At 35.2% G+C, this 17,085-nt stretch overlaps 1 protein-coding gene across 1 annotated transcript; it reads left to right on the forward strand.

Moving 5' to 3' along the window:
- Positions 1–89: 89 nt before the first annotated feature.
- Positions 90–16,717, forward strand: LOC131846973 (armadillo repeat-containing protein 2). Its single transcript, XM_059196398.1, has 20 exons — positions 90–172; positions 3,903–4,014; positions 6,011–6,152; positions 6,978–7,119; positions 7,655–7,781; positions 8,195–8,299; positions 8,691–8,841; positions 9,511–9,718; positions 10,233–10,335; positions 10,726–10,898; positions 11,414–11,613; positions 12,086–12,254; positions 12,725–12,839; positions 12,992–13,041; positions 13,334–13,465; positions 13,748–13,910; positions 14,412–14,555; positions 15,045–15,284; positions 15,856–15,938; positions 16,412–16,717. The coding sequence occupies exons 2-20, from the start codon at positions 3,906–3,908 to the stop codon at positions 16,715–16,717; spliced, it is 2,862 nt and encodes a 953-aa protein (XP_059052381.1). The 5' UTR covers positions 90–172; positions 3,903–3,905.
- The last annotated feature ends 368 nt before the right edge of the window (positions 16,718–17,085 follow it).

Raw genomic sequence — 17,085 nt, forward strand, 5'->3', positions numbered from 1 at the left:
CAAGCCTTTAATTCATTATTACATAAAATAGTTACACGGAAAAGACTGTAATCGTTTAGTATTTTTGCCTACATATGGAGAATTAAGTACCAACATCAATATACATTTTTACAAACTAGGATGTACTTACCAAATAACTTCCAAGAAATGTTGTTTAAAGCACACTAATAAGGTAAATGATGATGTTTTTATCAATTCCTAGGTAGAATAAAAACATATATAAGAATTAAATCAGTGCCTGGCTGGTTATTATTTAATTTGTGACGAATTTGTGTCTCGTCATAGAATAGCAGCATTCTATGGTTCACTGTTCTTCGTAGATAGGAGACTCCACGTTACTTACCTACACGTACCTACTATAAAACATGCGATACTTAGAGACTAGTATTTTCCGACTCTCTGCAAAAAGTGTCTCTGACACTTGTCGTCGTAGGGTGGTATTAAATACCTACCGGTTCCAATTTACAATGCATGATTGCAATGTATTTTTTAACCATCCAGAAACCCTTATAATATGCAAATTCTAGTCTGGGTTGTGGGATTATTGTATTATCTTAATTACTACATGGAGTCACTAGGTAGCTGCTTTCTCAGATTAGATAGTATTACCAGTATTACATACTCGTATCTAGATATCGTTGGCCTAATTCCACGAGAATCTGACACCTGACCTTACTTTTATCCTTTAAATTTTCACTGATCTCCGCAATAGCGGCAGTGTCGTACTGGATATTCATTCAATGAAATAATATATATGTAGGTACATTATATCTCCTCTTTTCAGTTAAATTACTTATTTACTAATCTCCTTGTAACATCTTGATCGCGTGCGAAAGTTACGTAGCTACGGCAACTATGCCGAAACAGGTATCCGACCATCGATTTATGGTGTACCTGCCTGTATTAAACTAATATAAGGACGATAATTGTAAATTGTTATAATAATTATAATAATATAATAATAGGTGCCATTAAATCTGTTTCTTAGGATACAATATGCTCCCATATTGCTGAACTTGGTGGTGTAAAGGATGAGTAAATTGCATCACTTTCTAAATATTTCGGATTCAATATATAATGCGGGATTGAATCGCGTTACACTCGTACAAGTATTTGGATTTATGATTCATTTAGATCAGTCTTTACAAAAAAATCTATAATTACGTTTTATAGTTTTTCCAAACAAAACAGACCTTATATAATGATTAATTCATTATGTAAGCTCTGTTTTGTTTGGAAGTAAAAAAAATTGTAATGCGGCAGAGAATAAGTTAATTTTTCCTTGAAAACTTTTACTAACAAGTTATAACAATATTAGACAGTTTATGTGAATACAAGCTTGTCGCGATAGAAAAACTTAACCTGAAACAACCGGGTATTTGTCAAGCCAATGATAACAAAGAAAGCGAAAATGTAATGTCAATAGCTAAAGCAGTACTTGAGATTATTAATTAAAAGTTATCAGGGACCATGAACGATCAACGACCGTGAAAATATCAATATTAACTATTACATCGGTATGTTCAAAGTGATAAAAGGTACAAGATAGATAACGAACGATAAAAGACTCTAAGCCTTTAGGCTGACTGTGTGAGGTGAACAAGTTTTTACAGGTATGTAATGTAGGTACTGTAAAACAGACTGTACCAGCTATGATAAACAACTAGTACTGGGAAATTAATTAACTTTATTATGACACAATTTACATTGCATATTAACACAGCGTTATCTAGTCCTAAACTAAGTAGAGCTCGAACATAAATGCACCTTCTATTAAATACACGTAATGAAGAGATTGTACAATTATTTACATTACACAGTAGGTCCAAAAAATCTATAAATTATAAGTATTTTGGAACTGACTTAAAAAAGGAGGAAGTTTCATATGTTTTGTTTTTGTTTATATTAATTTCAATATATTTCTAATTAGAATACGCATATAATACAGTTGAAACACAATTGAATTACAACATTTAAAAGAAATATCGAACATAGTCGTAGTATTCGAGCCATTACATTGTAAACGCTACGCGTGCTACGACGGGCGGGCGGGCATAGCCTGTATCATAGTTTCATAGTGTGGCGCGGGCACGGCAGTACACTACGACCTACGAAACGCGCGGTCGGATTTTTCCGCACTTGTAGACGTTGTTTGCGCTACGCGTTGCTACGGTTTCCCTACGGTGAAAACTGTTTACCTATTTCTGCGAATTAGGTTGACTACACATTTTAGCGGACTACCAGATTAAGTTCTTGATAAATTAGACGTTTTGATGTTCAATTAATTTTACGAACTATATTATCCTGTGTGTTTTTTACAATGTTTTTCATGAAACTTTCATAAGGTTTGTAATTAGTATAACATTTATAGCTAGCTCTTGCAATAATTATCGCGAAAACTAAAAATGTATTATGTGTTTATTGTTTTATTTATAACAACTATCAAAATTATAACATAAAATAATTTATTTGATACTATAAATGAGTACTTTAATATTAAAAAAAATATTACATGCCTTACTTACAAAATAAAATTTGTCGATCTGTGCAAGCTAATCTCAGAAACACGTTAACCATTTTAAATATGGTTTTCACTGATGTAATTTTTCGACAATTCCGTAATATTTCATGCACGTTTGATTCCAATATACTCAGAATTAAAAAAGATATATTCTAAATACTACGTAAGTTTATAACAAAAATTAAAGTGATTCTTTATAAATTATAATGAATATTTTATAAGACTAAGAATAATAAGAATATAATCTAATAACAGTATATACAATTTGATTATAATATTAGCTGTTACCTGAGCTGAGATTGATCGGTCATATAGGAGATGAAAATTTGTGTAGAATATCATCGCCTATTTACACCTCCCAGAATATTTTTTGAGACAACATTTTCTGTATAATGAAATTACACATGAATCATGAGAACCTCGTGATCTATCATTTATGTCTAATTTCTTTACGATCCTTTATGTTGTTTACTAGTGAAAAAGTAATAAATAGAGAGACAAACTTTCGCATTCATAACATTAGCGCGAATATGTTAATAGATATAAACGATTTTTGAAACAATTCAAGGCAAAATTAATTAACGGGCAACAATATCTTTTCTGTACGAAGTTACGAAAGCAATTTTTACACGAACATCGCGTGACGAAAACAATTCCGGATACGATACTACGTCTTCATTTCGCAATCCATCTTCAGGACGCTAATGGCTGGTGATGGTGATTATTATTGTATAGTGATGATACAAATATATAATGATTATACATATAAATTATAATAATGTTTAATGTGTATTTTGTACATGAATGAAATAAAAATTTATTAGAACTAAACTTTTTATCAGTTTTAATGTGCGTGACAATTACTCACTGAAACTAGGCCAATGCTAATGATTTTTTTCCATTTCGTTAGTCTAAACTATTCTACATCTACGATATTAATAGACTATAAAATTGTTATTAGGAAATCGTTCAATCCATACTAACATTATGAATTTGAACATGTGTATGTCGATCTGTCTGTCTGTTACTTTTATCTAAAAAAAGCTCTTGAAGAAGCGGGCAACGGCTAGTTTCATGTAAAAATTAAGTTAGTTATTAGATTGCAATATTTTTGGGCAGCTATAAATGAATATTAATAAATCAATAACATAGCAGTTTTATTATGACGACAATAAACTAATAAGAACATTAGAATACGACGACAGGCTCAGTGGTAGGTATAGCGGTTTTATTAGTTTGGTGTTCTACCCTTAACACAAGCTCTATTTGGCTTAAGACTAGTTGGCATTGTATGAATTATCCTGTTTATTATATTATTATTACTAAATCATTATTATTATTAATATCTTTGTCTTTAACATTGCGATTTTTTTCCGTGTAGGCAATGAGCGATAGAGGCACTAGACGCGGCGTCGGCGCACCATTCTACGCGCCACCACGTCGCAAAACCTCTGCAGAGATCATTAGCGAAGCACGAGCTGCTATATATGGAGGTAAGGATTTATCCTATATTTATTTATCCTTTATTGCACTATCTAAAATAAATGTACAATTGGCGACGTTAACGACGTTATGAATAGATATATTCGAAATATTTCCCTGGGTTTTCAAACAACATTTAGTTAATAAGTTTACTGAGTTTAGTCCTTAGTAACATTATTTTTATGGAAATAAATCCACACTAAAAATATGGAGAGTCAATAATTTGGCACGATATAGCAGCGACGTCGTATAACATATTCGTACATATACTGAATATCAAAGGCGACTAACTAACCCAAGTCACGCGAATTTATTTCCTTACATTTGCCTTTTTTATCTTAAGAATCCTATTATTATCAATCGTGGTTTAAAATAATTTTCTTTTTAATTAGAAACATTTTAAAAGTAAAATATAAATGATCTGTGTTCAACGAGCATATATAAAATATAATTATCACTTCCTTTTTCTTTATAATTTATCAGTTGTTTGGTGTCTGCGTAATATGTTTTTATCTACATTTCACTCATGTCGTTTATTACGTGTCTTGTCACATCTTCTTCACTCAGTCCATCATCTCTTTTTTGGCCTTTCTCTGCTCTTATAACGGCATTCATATGTAATGTAGGTTGTAGAGGAATATTAAGTTCATATTAGTTATAGAGGAAAATTAAAGAAATAGATTTGACAAGCGCATTACGGACCCAGTATCTGTATTTTGTAATGTCCATTTACAAAATACAGATAACCCAACGTACATTTTTCCGTCTCGTTTCAATAGAGATAGACACTGGTAGTTTCCTTTTTAGTTTTGAATATACATGTTATATTTATAATAATGTAGGTATAATTTCTCTATAGTTCTATAACAATAAATAGGCAATATATTGCGTGTCATCATAACAGTACACCCTAAGAATCAAACACGCATGAAAAGACCTAAATAGGTACTTAACTCATTATAACCTAACTCTTTGTAGAAATCACATTTCCCTTTGTTACAAATACAACGCTTACCTGCCAAATAACGATTTTATTATAGCGTCCTGAATAAGTTTGAGGGCGTTTCTTCTAGCGGTGATTGAACCGAGGTCGTAGAGCCAAAACTTACCTACTTAGCAACCAAGGTGAATACACCTCGGTAACACTGTAATAGTAGCAAATTGATTTCAACTGTATCCCTATTAAAATTAAGTAAGTATTCGATTTATTTTCACCGTTATAGTCGTCTTCGTTTAGGTACGTACTATGTATTTAAATATTTATACACAGTTAGAGGTGGATTGACTCATGATGTTTACCAAATTAACATGGTTTTTATTCTATATAACATAGAAAAGAATGTAATTTCGAATAAACTAACTTGTTATTATATTTTTGGTAGCTGCTTTACCTACATAGAGTCGTGATAGTAGCAATTTTATTTTTTCTAGATGTATAATTAGGTAGATTAAATCTATAATTATTATTATCAACTATCTAAATACTAATCTTCCCTTATATATAATATACATGAATAGCATGGCTACAATAATGAGAAGCGGTCTGGATAGTGCTTGCGCATTGCCGCAACTCTGACAAAAGGTTAAGAGAAGGAACACATTGGGGTTTTTAGCCACTATGAGTCAGGCAGTACCCGTCTACCTACCCCGGGGAGAGTCTCATGAGACTTTAACTTAGGGAAAATCTCCCTAAGTTAAAAAACCAATCACTGCACTGGTACATTTTTATAATTTGTATTATTTTATATATAAAAATAAAGATTTAAACTGTGTCTTAAAATGTTATCGTTTATATTTTTTGTATACTAATAATTATATATATGTAAAACATATGTAAATATAATATATGTATGTAGTATATGTAAATATCTCTCACGATAATACCTAATGACAGCTTACAAAGCTGCTTGACGGCTGAAATAGGTGAAACAGAGGTGCCAAAGCAGACGACTTTGTAGGATGTATATCTCTATAAAACTTGATGTTGAAGTAAACCACTTGTTTCAGAGATGAGTAGTACAACGAGTGGGGCGGGAGGAGCGCTACGACCGCTGCGCACGCGGCGCCCTTTCACGCCGCGTGAACCACAACGCACGCTTTTCGCGGATCGTGCACGCAAGCGTGACCCTCGACCGCCTAGTGCTTTTGAGTATGTCATTTTTTTATGATGCAAAGAAGTTACAAGCACACCTAATGGTAAATGGCATCTGTGGCCCATATAAATGAATAGGACCATATATGTCAAGTGGCTATTTGACGATGGACGTGTTAACTTTTATTGTTTCTTGTAGGATCACATCGGAATAAGTTTTTCTTATGGATGCTAATGGAAAGACCAACCGCCTGGGCTAACGGTTTACGCTGTGACTAGTGGTGGATAATAAGATAAGCATTAGGTCAGTTAGACCGTCACAACAAATGCACCAGGAACTTATCACGATTGTTTCCAGGGGGAATCACGTGGAGGTGAATGAATCCATTGCTGGCAATGTCAGGTTACATTGCCAGCAATGGATTCATTAACACACATTACTAACAATCTCATCCGACACGTTTGAATACCTTGCTGTCTATAAATCTCTGTTAATAGATTTAATGGACCAAATTAATTGGTAGATGCTAGTGCATAAATTACACGGTAAGATTTTAAATAAGAAAAAAATATCTAATCAACAAGTCACAAGAAAATATTAAAATTGACTAGTAGTCAGCTGTTATTATACGTGAGCATAGGTAGTAATTATATTTTTTTTTATTTACTATTTTTAACTCTAAATAAACTCCGTGTTTATTTAGTTGTAGTCGGGTAGTAGATTTAGGTATATCTAGTACGCTTTCTTATTTTGGAATTCTGAACGTACTATATTTTAGTACGAGTTAATTAAGAGGTTTGTGTACTGTTGTACTGTCAAAATGACTTATATGGAGATGACAAACTAAAATTCATATAGTTATTTTTTTTGTTTCCATGTAGCCTAAAGTATTTGAGTCTGTCAGAAAGCAATGAAGACTTGACGGCAGCTATACTCGGCGCTCAAGTCTCCAAACTTGACGAAGACAGCTTGAATGGTGTGCTCCTAACTGAACCACAGACCAATACAAGGAGGAAACCAGCCGTAAGTGTTATATCTGGATGGAGTCTCTTTTTATAATATGTCTAATAATCCTTGCAAGTTACTTTGAAGATTTATGATTAACTTTTTTTTATTACTTTATTATTATGTAAAGTATAAGTTTCTACGGAAATTCATACAAAATAGCCCAATAAGTTTATAGTGTATTTCGACAGTTGAGAATTGAACACGTACCTTCTTAGTTGCTTCTGTTTTGCTGTCTTTTTATATGTACTTATAGAAAGAAAGAAACATATTTATTTTACACGTACAGTTTACAGTTTGTCTATTATATATACATTGGACACTCTTCTTTTACTACTAGCTAGATACTTCAAATGAACAGTAACATTATTGAAATAATTATAATTCCATAATTAATGAATTAGTAAATACAGCTACAACCAAAACGGTTGCCATTCCGCATTTTGTCTAGGTTGTAATGTCCAAACGTAGATTTTCTGTATGTTTAGTCTGCCTATGGAATTTGTAACCATGATTAAAGTGGTCATTTATAAAATATTCTTATAACTTTTAGATCCGAAACCCTACACGACTAGTGCAAGACCGATCTACGGATGTTTGGGGCGGGTTTACTAAACTGCCCCATCTAAGCGGTAAAAGCAAACCGCTACATCGCAGGAACACTACAGGCCAAACTGATGGTATCTCCATTATATTCTATGTTACACACAAACAAATTGTAATAAATTTCTTGGCGAGAAGGCAGAGTGGCCGACATTTTATTATATTTTTAAACGTATTTGGAACGAATCTTTATTCAAATAAACATAATATAAATAAGCACATACTTTTGAACAGTAATATTTTTTATTCTACCACTCATTCGGAACGCAGATTCATCACAAGAATGGTAAACAAGCTGACAGCCCACCAGATGTCAAGTGGCATTTGTCGCCAATATAAACGAATAGCATTTGACGTCGCCATGTGATACCCCTCAGTATTACTATTCTAAAAAACTGAGTATCAATTCTCTGTACTATGTAATTTCATTACAAATTAAAAAAGCGCTCACTAGGTTATATGTTCTGATGACTTATACTTATAATTTCAGAGTTCAAAACAGATCAGGAATTAGCACATGCGATATCAGTTATCAGACCATTAGGAAGCGCCGACGGCGATAGTTCTGTTGCCGAATATGGAGATTATTGCAAATGTAAGAATAACTTACTTCATGAAGTCCTTAATACGTACTTGAGTGGACTGAATGCGATCTATCTATATACAGACTAAAATAAAAATGTCAATATGTGATGTAATGAATGTACCACTCTATTGAATTAGGGTAACCAAACTAAATACATATTGAAAATGATATTTATTTAATAAATATGGCTGCTGAGAAAAATTGAGATCACTAACGTCAATATTTACTATGTGTCCTCTTGAATTAATTGATATCACATATTCCAGGAGAGTTTTTGAAGATCTGATGTAATTCTTCTTTGCTTTCTATCCTTTGATGAAAAAAAAACAATTTACCACTGTACAGATCTATCTTAAAACTATTTTATTTTAGGATTGAAATAGTTTGTAATTTTTATTAGCTCTAAGTCCCGATGCGGGCATTAAACGGAGGCAATTCGCTGGAAGTAAATCCCAATCGTACGACGTCAGTACTAACCAGGCACTTGGAGATATTCCAGTCAAACAATTGGCTGTACAGCTGCCGAACACATCGACTGGGGATTTCGACAGGTATATTAGATTCTTGTGTGAATAGAATAGAAATAATCTTTAACTTTTTTCAATTAAAACTATTTATTTTACCCATTTGTAATGAATGCAAATTCAGATGAGAATATTGGGTCAGAATTCTAGGCTGGCTGGTAAAAATGCTATGACAAAAATGTTTCCCTTCTAAAAATCTGTTATGTAACTTTACAACTTTAGTCGAAGTAGGTATGTGAATATAAACTACCAAATATCACGATATCATAATAACTGAGTAAAGTTTTTTATTATTTTTCATGAGGTTCTTACGTCGTGGATGCCTAATAATGAACTAATAATAGAGGGGTGTTATAAATTTGACTTGTCTGTGTATCTGTCTGTGGTATCGTAGCTCCTAAACGAATAAAACAATTTTGATGCGGTTTTTTATTGTTTGGAAAGCTAATGTGTGCTATATTTCCTAGCTACAATTTATTAAATGCAGAGGGTTAGTAACCTGTGAATATAATAAATTGTAATTAACATATATAATTTATTTTATTTTATTAATATTATAGATTTACATTGGCATTATCAGTATTCAGTCTATTTGTCATACACGTTTTATTTGTAGACATTTCTAACAAATAGTACAAAAATGGGACAAACCCAATAAGTAATCAATATAAGTAACATATGTATGCATTTTTTTAGCTTAACCGTCCTAGAATTAGCTGAAGTGCTATCGGAGCGTACTCGTGATGTAGATCGCATTTTACAATTGATGGATGCGCTGCAGAACAACATACAGAGGAATATTCCGTCCAGTACTCTTCGTGACATGGTGCTGCGTTCGTTATACACGCATATAGACAGCGACGATGAAAGGGTGCTAGTGGCTATTGCCAGAGCTATGTTGACAGTAAGTGGAACCCGAAGGCTTTCTTAACCATTAATAGAAAATTATGGCATGTACATTATATGGATCATAAACACTACAGTCATAAGCAATTTTTTTTGTTTTTTATGTAATTGGAATAACAAATAAGCTGACTGATCACATCATGGTAAGTTCTAACGATCGCCTATATACAGGACGGATGGCACATTATCATGTGACGCTCGTGATACTGTTTGCGTTGCCATTCGCAGATCTAAAATGTTACGTCTCTTATGCTCTAATTTAATTACTTTCTCTCGACTTACAATCGTAAGACAACCTTTGGAGCAAGCTGCTTGGCGGCTGAAATGAAAAGTGAAACTGATGTACCCACGCAGATTACTTTACAAAGTACCTTGTTAAACTATGTTGCATGCCCAAAGAGATAATATAGATATAACATAGCTATAATATATAACAAATAGCTGGATAGAATATTATGTAGAACCTCAAATTAATGTAATCAAGGTAGGATGATGATGTTAAATACTTTTAGATGCGCGTCACCGGAGCACACCTAGCAGCTGCCTGTAAATTAGTCTTCAAGATAGCAAGAAATGACAAAAATGATCACTTCTTTAGAAATACTAATCTGTTGGGTAAGCTTACATTGTTCCTTTCATTAGTTTAACATTTGTATTTTCAATTAACCGGACACATCTAGAAGTATGTCCTTAATGAGCAATGCTCTAAGTCATCTTTTAAAATATAACATGGTACTAAGAGGTATCTTCATCTAGCGCGATAGCATAGAATCAGCAGATTCCAAATTGAAATGTAATATTTTTTATTGTAAGTATTTTTGGCCAGATATGTTCCACACAATTTGTACATATGCGCTGGCGGCGATGGTTCTAAGTAAGCATGAAGTCGGGTAAATTAATCAATTTAACTACTTTATAATGATGAATTATCATTAATCACCAGTATTCCGTTAAGCAGCGCAGACGGGACCATCATTTTATCATCATTCATAAAATATACCGTAGAGCTGGTGGTGGAAGGATGCGGGCGCGCGGACCCCGTGTCGGAGGGCGAGTGCTGCGTATACGGTGCGGGCGCGCTGCGGTTCCTGGCGCTGGAGCCGCGGCTGTGCTCGCTCGCGCACCGCGCCGGCGCCCTACACCTCGCCGCCCTGCATCTCAAGATACTCAACACGGCCGTATGTTATTCAATAGCTACGTTTACACGACACATTCTTTCACGCACGATCAGGAGCGTACACGATTTAGGGCAGGAAATGCAGCGCGCCGGATTTAGTGCGGGAAAACCAGCGCGTGCAATCATGCGTGATTGTTTTTTGTGATCTCTCTTCCATGCATAATAGCGCGCTGTTTCAACTTCTTTTAAAATTTAATTTTTATTCCGCTGATATAATTTTCCAAAGATACATTTAAGATTTGTAAATTATCAATAACTCTATAATTATGTCTTTGCTCTATAATCAGATATCCACCAATCCGCCGATAGGCGGATAAGGCCAATAGGCTTATATAATTAAAGTAACCTTACCCTAATTTTAGAGAGAATAAAAAAAACTCGATAAAAAATAAAAACATAATTAAAAAATTTGTTCCCAAGTATTGCAGATACTAACAAAATTTTAATTTAATGATTTTTGTATCTTTTATATAATTTTTTTTTATTGTATAATATACTTAACGCATTTATTTATAGAAAGCAGAAAACCCTAGAGCCGTAGCGGAGCAGTCCACCCACGCACTGTACCAGCTAACTGGAGCTCTGCGAAATTTAGCGGGCGCCGGGGAGGAACACGTGCGCACGTTCGTGTCTAGTGGCGCGCTCGCGGAGTTGCTCGCAGCGCTGCAGCTCCACACGGATCGCGACGTGCTCACCAACGTGGCGCGGTGTCTCAGGTGCCGATTATTTTTCCTGCTAAATTGCCCGGGTCAGCTAATGTATAACCCTTGACCGGTTGACCCGTGGAACTTCGTCTACATCACAATTACTTTATATTTTAATCATTACATTTTGCCCAATTTACATAATATTAGAGCCCATGTGTCTGCATTTGCATGTTACTGTAAAGTTTCAACAAAATCTGTTTAGTAGATCTTGGGTGACATAGTAACAAATATCCATCCAATGCCATCCATACAAACTTTCGCATTTATAATAATATAATATGTACGAAAGTTTGTTTCTCTATTTATTAATTTTCACGAGTAAACAACCTAAAGGATCTTAATGAAATTAGACATGAATGATCACGAGGTTTTCATAATTCATGTCTAATTTCATTACACAGTATATTCTTAGAAAAGCACCTTTGTATCGCCTTTAAAAGTATGCGTTTGTGGTGCGTGAGTCGTTTGTCGTGTGCGGTAGCGTGGTGTCGGGCGAGGAGTCATGCTGTGCTTGGTTGTGCGCGTGTCCGCACGCTGCGCGCGCTCTGCTGCGGGCGCTAGCCGCGTGTGCTGTTCGTGCTCCTCTCGCCGTGCGCCTGGCGTACACGCTCGGGAACATGGCCGCAGCCGACCACCACGCCAGGCTCAACGTTAGTGCCGCAGCCGTGCCATAATACTTTATTGTACAATAAATCTTTACATAACATAAAATTAAGTCGCTTCCGCTGTCTGTTTGCCTAGATTTAAACTAAACTACGCAACGGATTTTAATGCAGTTTTAGGCAATAGATGGAGTGATTCAATAGGGAGGTTGAAATGTATAATATTATATAATACATGTCCACCCGTGCAAAGTCGGTGCGAGTAGCCATTTATATATAAAATAACACAATTGAATTATAAAATAATGCGCACAATGTCGGACTTATCTCAAAATTGTATCACTACCTTTGAGTGACTGTTAGTATTGTAAGACTTATACCATTAATAAATAGATAAATCATTAAGTTGGAACTTTTCGCCAGCAATGTGTAAAAATTTTTTGGCTGATAGAAATAAGCATTTTTATCTAAGTACATATTGTGCATTCCGTTCAATAATCTAAAACTAATGTAAATAGATTTACAATGAGGACGGTGGAGTTGATGTCCTGCTCACAATACTGGAGTCGTACAGTAAACGTAACGAATATGAAACACGGGATCCAGTAACGGATCCTGACCTTCATCTAGTGGGTAAGTAACTACATTATTTTGTGTTTTTAACTATTTTTGACAATATCACAATACTATTGACTACATCATCCAGGATTGATACATGAGGATATGTATGAATAGTAGTTCTCTAAATAAATTAATCGCAAAATAATTTCGAAACTCAATTCCAGGTACCGATTTGAGCGGATCTGATGGTTCAAATGAAGATGTTCTAATTAAGGTTAGAAAAACATACGTAAATCATGTAGGTACATTTACTGTAGTTTCTAAATATTTTCAATTAATTACAAATTCAATTCGATTATATTTTTATATGTTACTATAGCAAATTGAACTTGTATTCTTGATTCTATCTGCATGGCCGAGTCAATCCAACATTTGTTTTTAAGTTGTATCTTCCACGGCACTTCCATTAATCTATTATCTGTAGTCGACGATTCCTAATATAATGCGTACTTCACCTAGCTTCACATCACCTCATAATATAGCAGGGTTTCTAATTTTCATGGCAGACTGTTAGAGTGGTCGCCAACTTGTGTTTGGCCGAGAGAGCAGGGCGGGGACTGGCGGAGACACATGCAGAGAGAACCATCAAAGCTTTGATGGCTTGTCTTGAATTAGCCGAAAAACCAGCTTTAGACATGGTAAGGATTTTGTTAAACGATCAATATTATAAGTATATAGTGACTATCTAAGAAACAATTATGGATATACTTTCTCATAAATAATACTTTCACTTATCGCAATCTTGAAGAAAGTACAGAAAAATAACTGTGATTCTAATGTTCGATTCTTCTCAATAATGCGCAGTTTTCGTCTAGCGGCATAGCATTATGTCGTGACATTTTTCTTATGAAGTAAAGTAGCCTACCTAATATGCTACACCAAGAATGTAGCTATGGAATATAACATATTTAAATATATAGTTGCAGGATTTAGATCATGATAGAGGAGAACGTCCAAGTTGGTCAGAACGTCGTGAAGAGTTAGCGACAGCAGCATTTGCAACACTCAACAACATCACTTTCTACCGCGAGCCACCAGAGCCAGCGGACCCGTTAGATAAAATTCTCGATACTCTCTGTAGAGGTAAATACTATTTTAATATATCTATACATGTGAAATAGGATAGGTTGATGCATGAAGTGGAAGATTGAGTAAAAGGAAAAATATAAAAAAAAAGAGAGAGAGAGAAATCGAACGCGAAAACCAAAGAAGCAAGTAGAACATAAAAGAAAGAGCCTAACTAAATGTGCATAACATTCCATATACATATACGTAATAAAAATTTGCTTATCGCAGCCTTTACATAGAAAATACCTAAGAAAACTCTTATTGGAGGACTTTATCAACCACATAAAAAGGTTTTCCTCAAAGTACTTTGCTAAGCTTCAATTAAAACGTGTATTATTATTTAAATTGAATCATGCATCAGACAAAAGCAAATGGTAAGTGGTAACCACATTCATCGTCATCATGTAACATACGAAGTACCTCTCATGCGTTTCCATTCCGAAGAACTACGATGTTCTTTCATCAAGTAAAGGGTTTGTTTGTTTCCATTACTCTAGATACTATTGTTTTGAATAGTTACATGCCGCTGGTTGGACGGCAGTGGTTCGGCTGCATGCGAGGCTGTGCGTGCTCTCGGAAATTTATCACGATGCACTAGATCCGCCAAGCTGATCGTCCTTGAGGGAGCAGTGCAAAAACTTGTACCTTTCTTACAACACGGTAAACCATTTGTATCCAGTTGTACCCTATATCAAATTAAAGATATTCCTTGCTGTTACTTCTCTCGGTCTCTTTCTGACCGATTATTGGTGAATTTTGTGTTTTTTTTTTTAATTAAATAAATGGTAAACTAGCTGACTTCCTGATGGTAAGGAGTAACAGTCGCCCATATATGAACAACAACACGAGCATCATCATCATATCCCTATGATATCCGTGATACAATTTACAACCAAAATACAGCTGACAAAGTAAAATACTTGGATACTGGAATATTTTTTTTGTAATGTAATTGGAATGGCAACCAAGCTGACGATTCATCTTGTGGTAAGTGGCAAACCTGAAGAGCGCCACGGACACCATGTATCGTTATGCCTGTAATACTCCTCAGATACATCCAGGAAAACGGGACAAAGGGGTTTGCCCCGAGGTTGCCGCCCAACCTTCATTTCCATTCCATTTTTAGTGAGTGGTGGTTTGCACGTGCAGGGGAAGCGGAAGTGCGGTGCGCGGCGGCGGGCGTGCTGGTGAACGTGTGCGGCGCTGGCGCGGGCGAAGAAGGCGCGGTGGCAGCGGGCGTGGCTGCGCGCGCGCTGGCTGCGGCGGCGGCGGCCCGCGATGCACCCGCAGCTGCGCTGCTCGCGCGCGCACTCTGGAACGCGCACGCGCACCAGCCGCTGTCACACGCGCACGCGCATCACGCGTCTAACGCACTCGCACTCTTCATCGGTAACCGTCTCCGTATTTACCCGATCTGAACTCGCTTTCTAGAAACACAATACTGTGACATTTCCGGATAGTTGCCATCAGACTACGCAGAACTCTGAAATGACATCCCACCATCAATAACACAACTAATGAGTAAACTAACGTAAGTTTACTCGTTTAAAAAAACCTAAAATGTTTTTTAATATACACTCAGAAATCCTTCAATTATTCCAGTCATCTTATTAGCCGTTATTGCCGTAATATTATTTGATATTTATTTTTTATCAAAAAATAAATAAAAAACAATATTAAATTTAATTATTAAGAAATTAATACTTTCTTTATTGAGTTACGGCCATTTTGCACTGCTGCAGTATACTATTAAGTACCATGCATGCATAGCATTACGTGTCACATACAGTTTGTTTAGTTTTTATTTATACTGTTTACTGATTTTAATGAAACTATACAATAATACAGCTTATACATCAGAACACATAGGCTATAAACTTAACGTGGGTGAAATTACGGACACAGCTAGTTTATATATAACACACATGATATAATTGATTAGGTCCTCTTTGTTTAATAGATGACGAGTCAGTGTTTGCAGCGTGTGAAGCCTCGCATATTGGTGAGCGACGCGCCAGCGATCCAGCCCTTTCTAAACACCATGTAAGTGTTGGTATCTCTTGATAGGAAATCAATCTTTAATAACAATGACTGTTTTCTTACTTTACCGATTTGAAAAGGAGTTTCTCAATTTGCTGCAGTGAACGAATTAGAATTATTGTTACTGGAATTTACTTTGTTCTTATTGTGAACAGAGTACATAAATAAAACAAACATATGTCGCCTACTCATATTTTCTAATCCAGATAATTATAAAAGCCAACTAGCGAGACTAAGTTGATATCGCACTAGTAAAAAAAAATCGAAATAATGTTTAATACTAACTATGTTATACAATGATAATGTTATGTATATCCTCGAGTTATAAGAAGAAATTCATCTCTTGCAGTAGGACTTTAGTAGGTTATTATGCTAAGGTACGCCTTTGTCATGAATAAGATTTACTCCGATAAACTACGCTGTTCGTCACACTTAAATATTTTCTTAAGAAGAAAAATATGTATGGAATATTTCAGGTGAAATTCGATGTAGACAACAACAACTACGAAGACGATTACTATGAATTACCGCGGAAGCCGCCATTTATAAAAGCCTACAGCGTAGAGCCTGAAATAAATTTAGATTCTGATGAGGATGGTGGCAGAACTATTTGTTCTGGTGAAGATCTCGGCTTCGAAGAGGGTGATCTAGTTGGAGAAGAGGAATGTGATTGCGATCCGTGCAGGCGACTCGCCGCTTGGGAGGAACTAGTAGGTGTGGCGATACCTCTGTTAGAGAAACTAAGACCACCCAGAGCTGATGCATCTGTAGGGACAGATTAGTCATAATTTCATAAATTTTTCTTGATAGATTATCATAAAGAACACTCTTCAGTGTCTACAAATTAAAGCTCAGCCACATGGGTTCAATAGATCATATATGACAATTCGATCCTGAAATAGCATTCTTAACTTTCTGTCTGGAATTTTTCTTCGCTCCATATAGTGAGAAATCACATGTTTATACACTATATCTACCAGGGAGCCTCCGAAAGTATCACTACCCTATTGATTATTGGTTCTCAAACTAAAGACCCGTAGATATGTATAACCACTTCACCCTAACAATTTGCGCTATAGGTTTACTTTTACGAATGTCCTTATTTTAAATTCCGTAATCCTATGAAGTTCTTAATATAGCTGACCTCTAT

Source organism: Achroia grisella, unplaced genomic scaffold (genome assembly GCF_030625045.1).
Source record: "Achroia grisella isolate CSIRO2021 unplaced genomic scaffold, CSIRO_AGI_Agris_v1 utg109, whole genome shotgun sequence".
In the NCBI taxonomy this organism is placed as follows: domain Eukaryota; kingdom Metazoa; phylum Arthropoda; class Insecta; order Lepidoptera; family Pyralidae; genus Achroia; species Achroia grisella.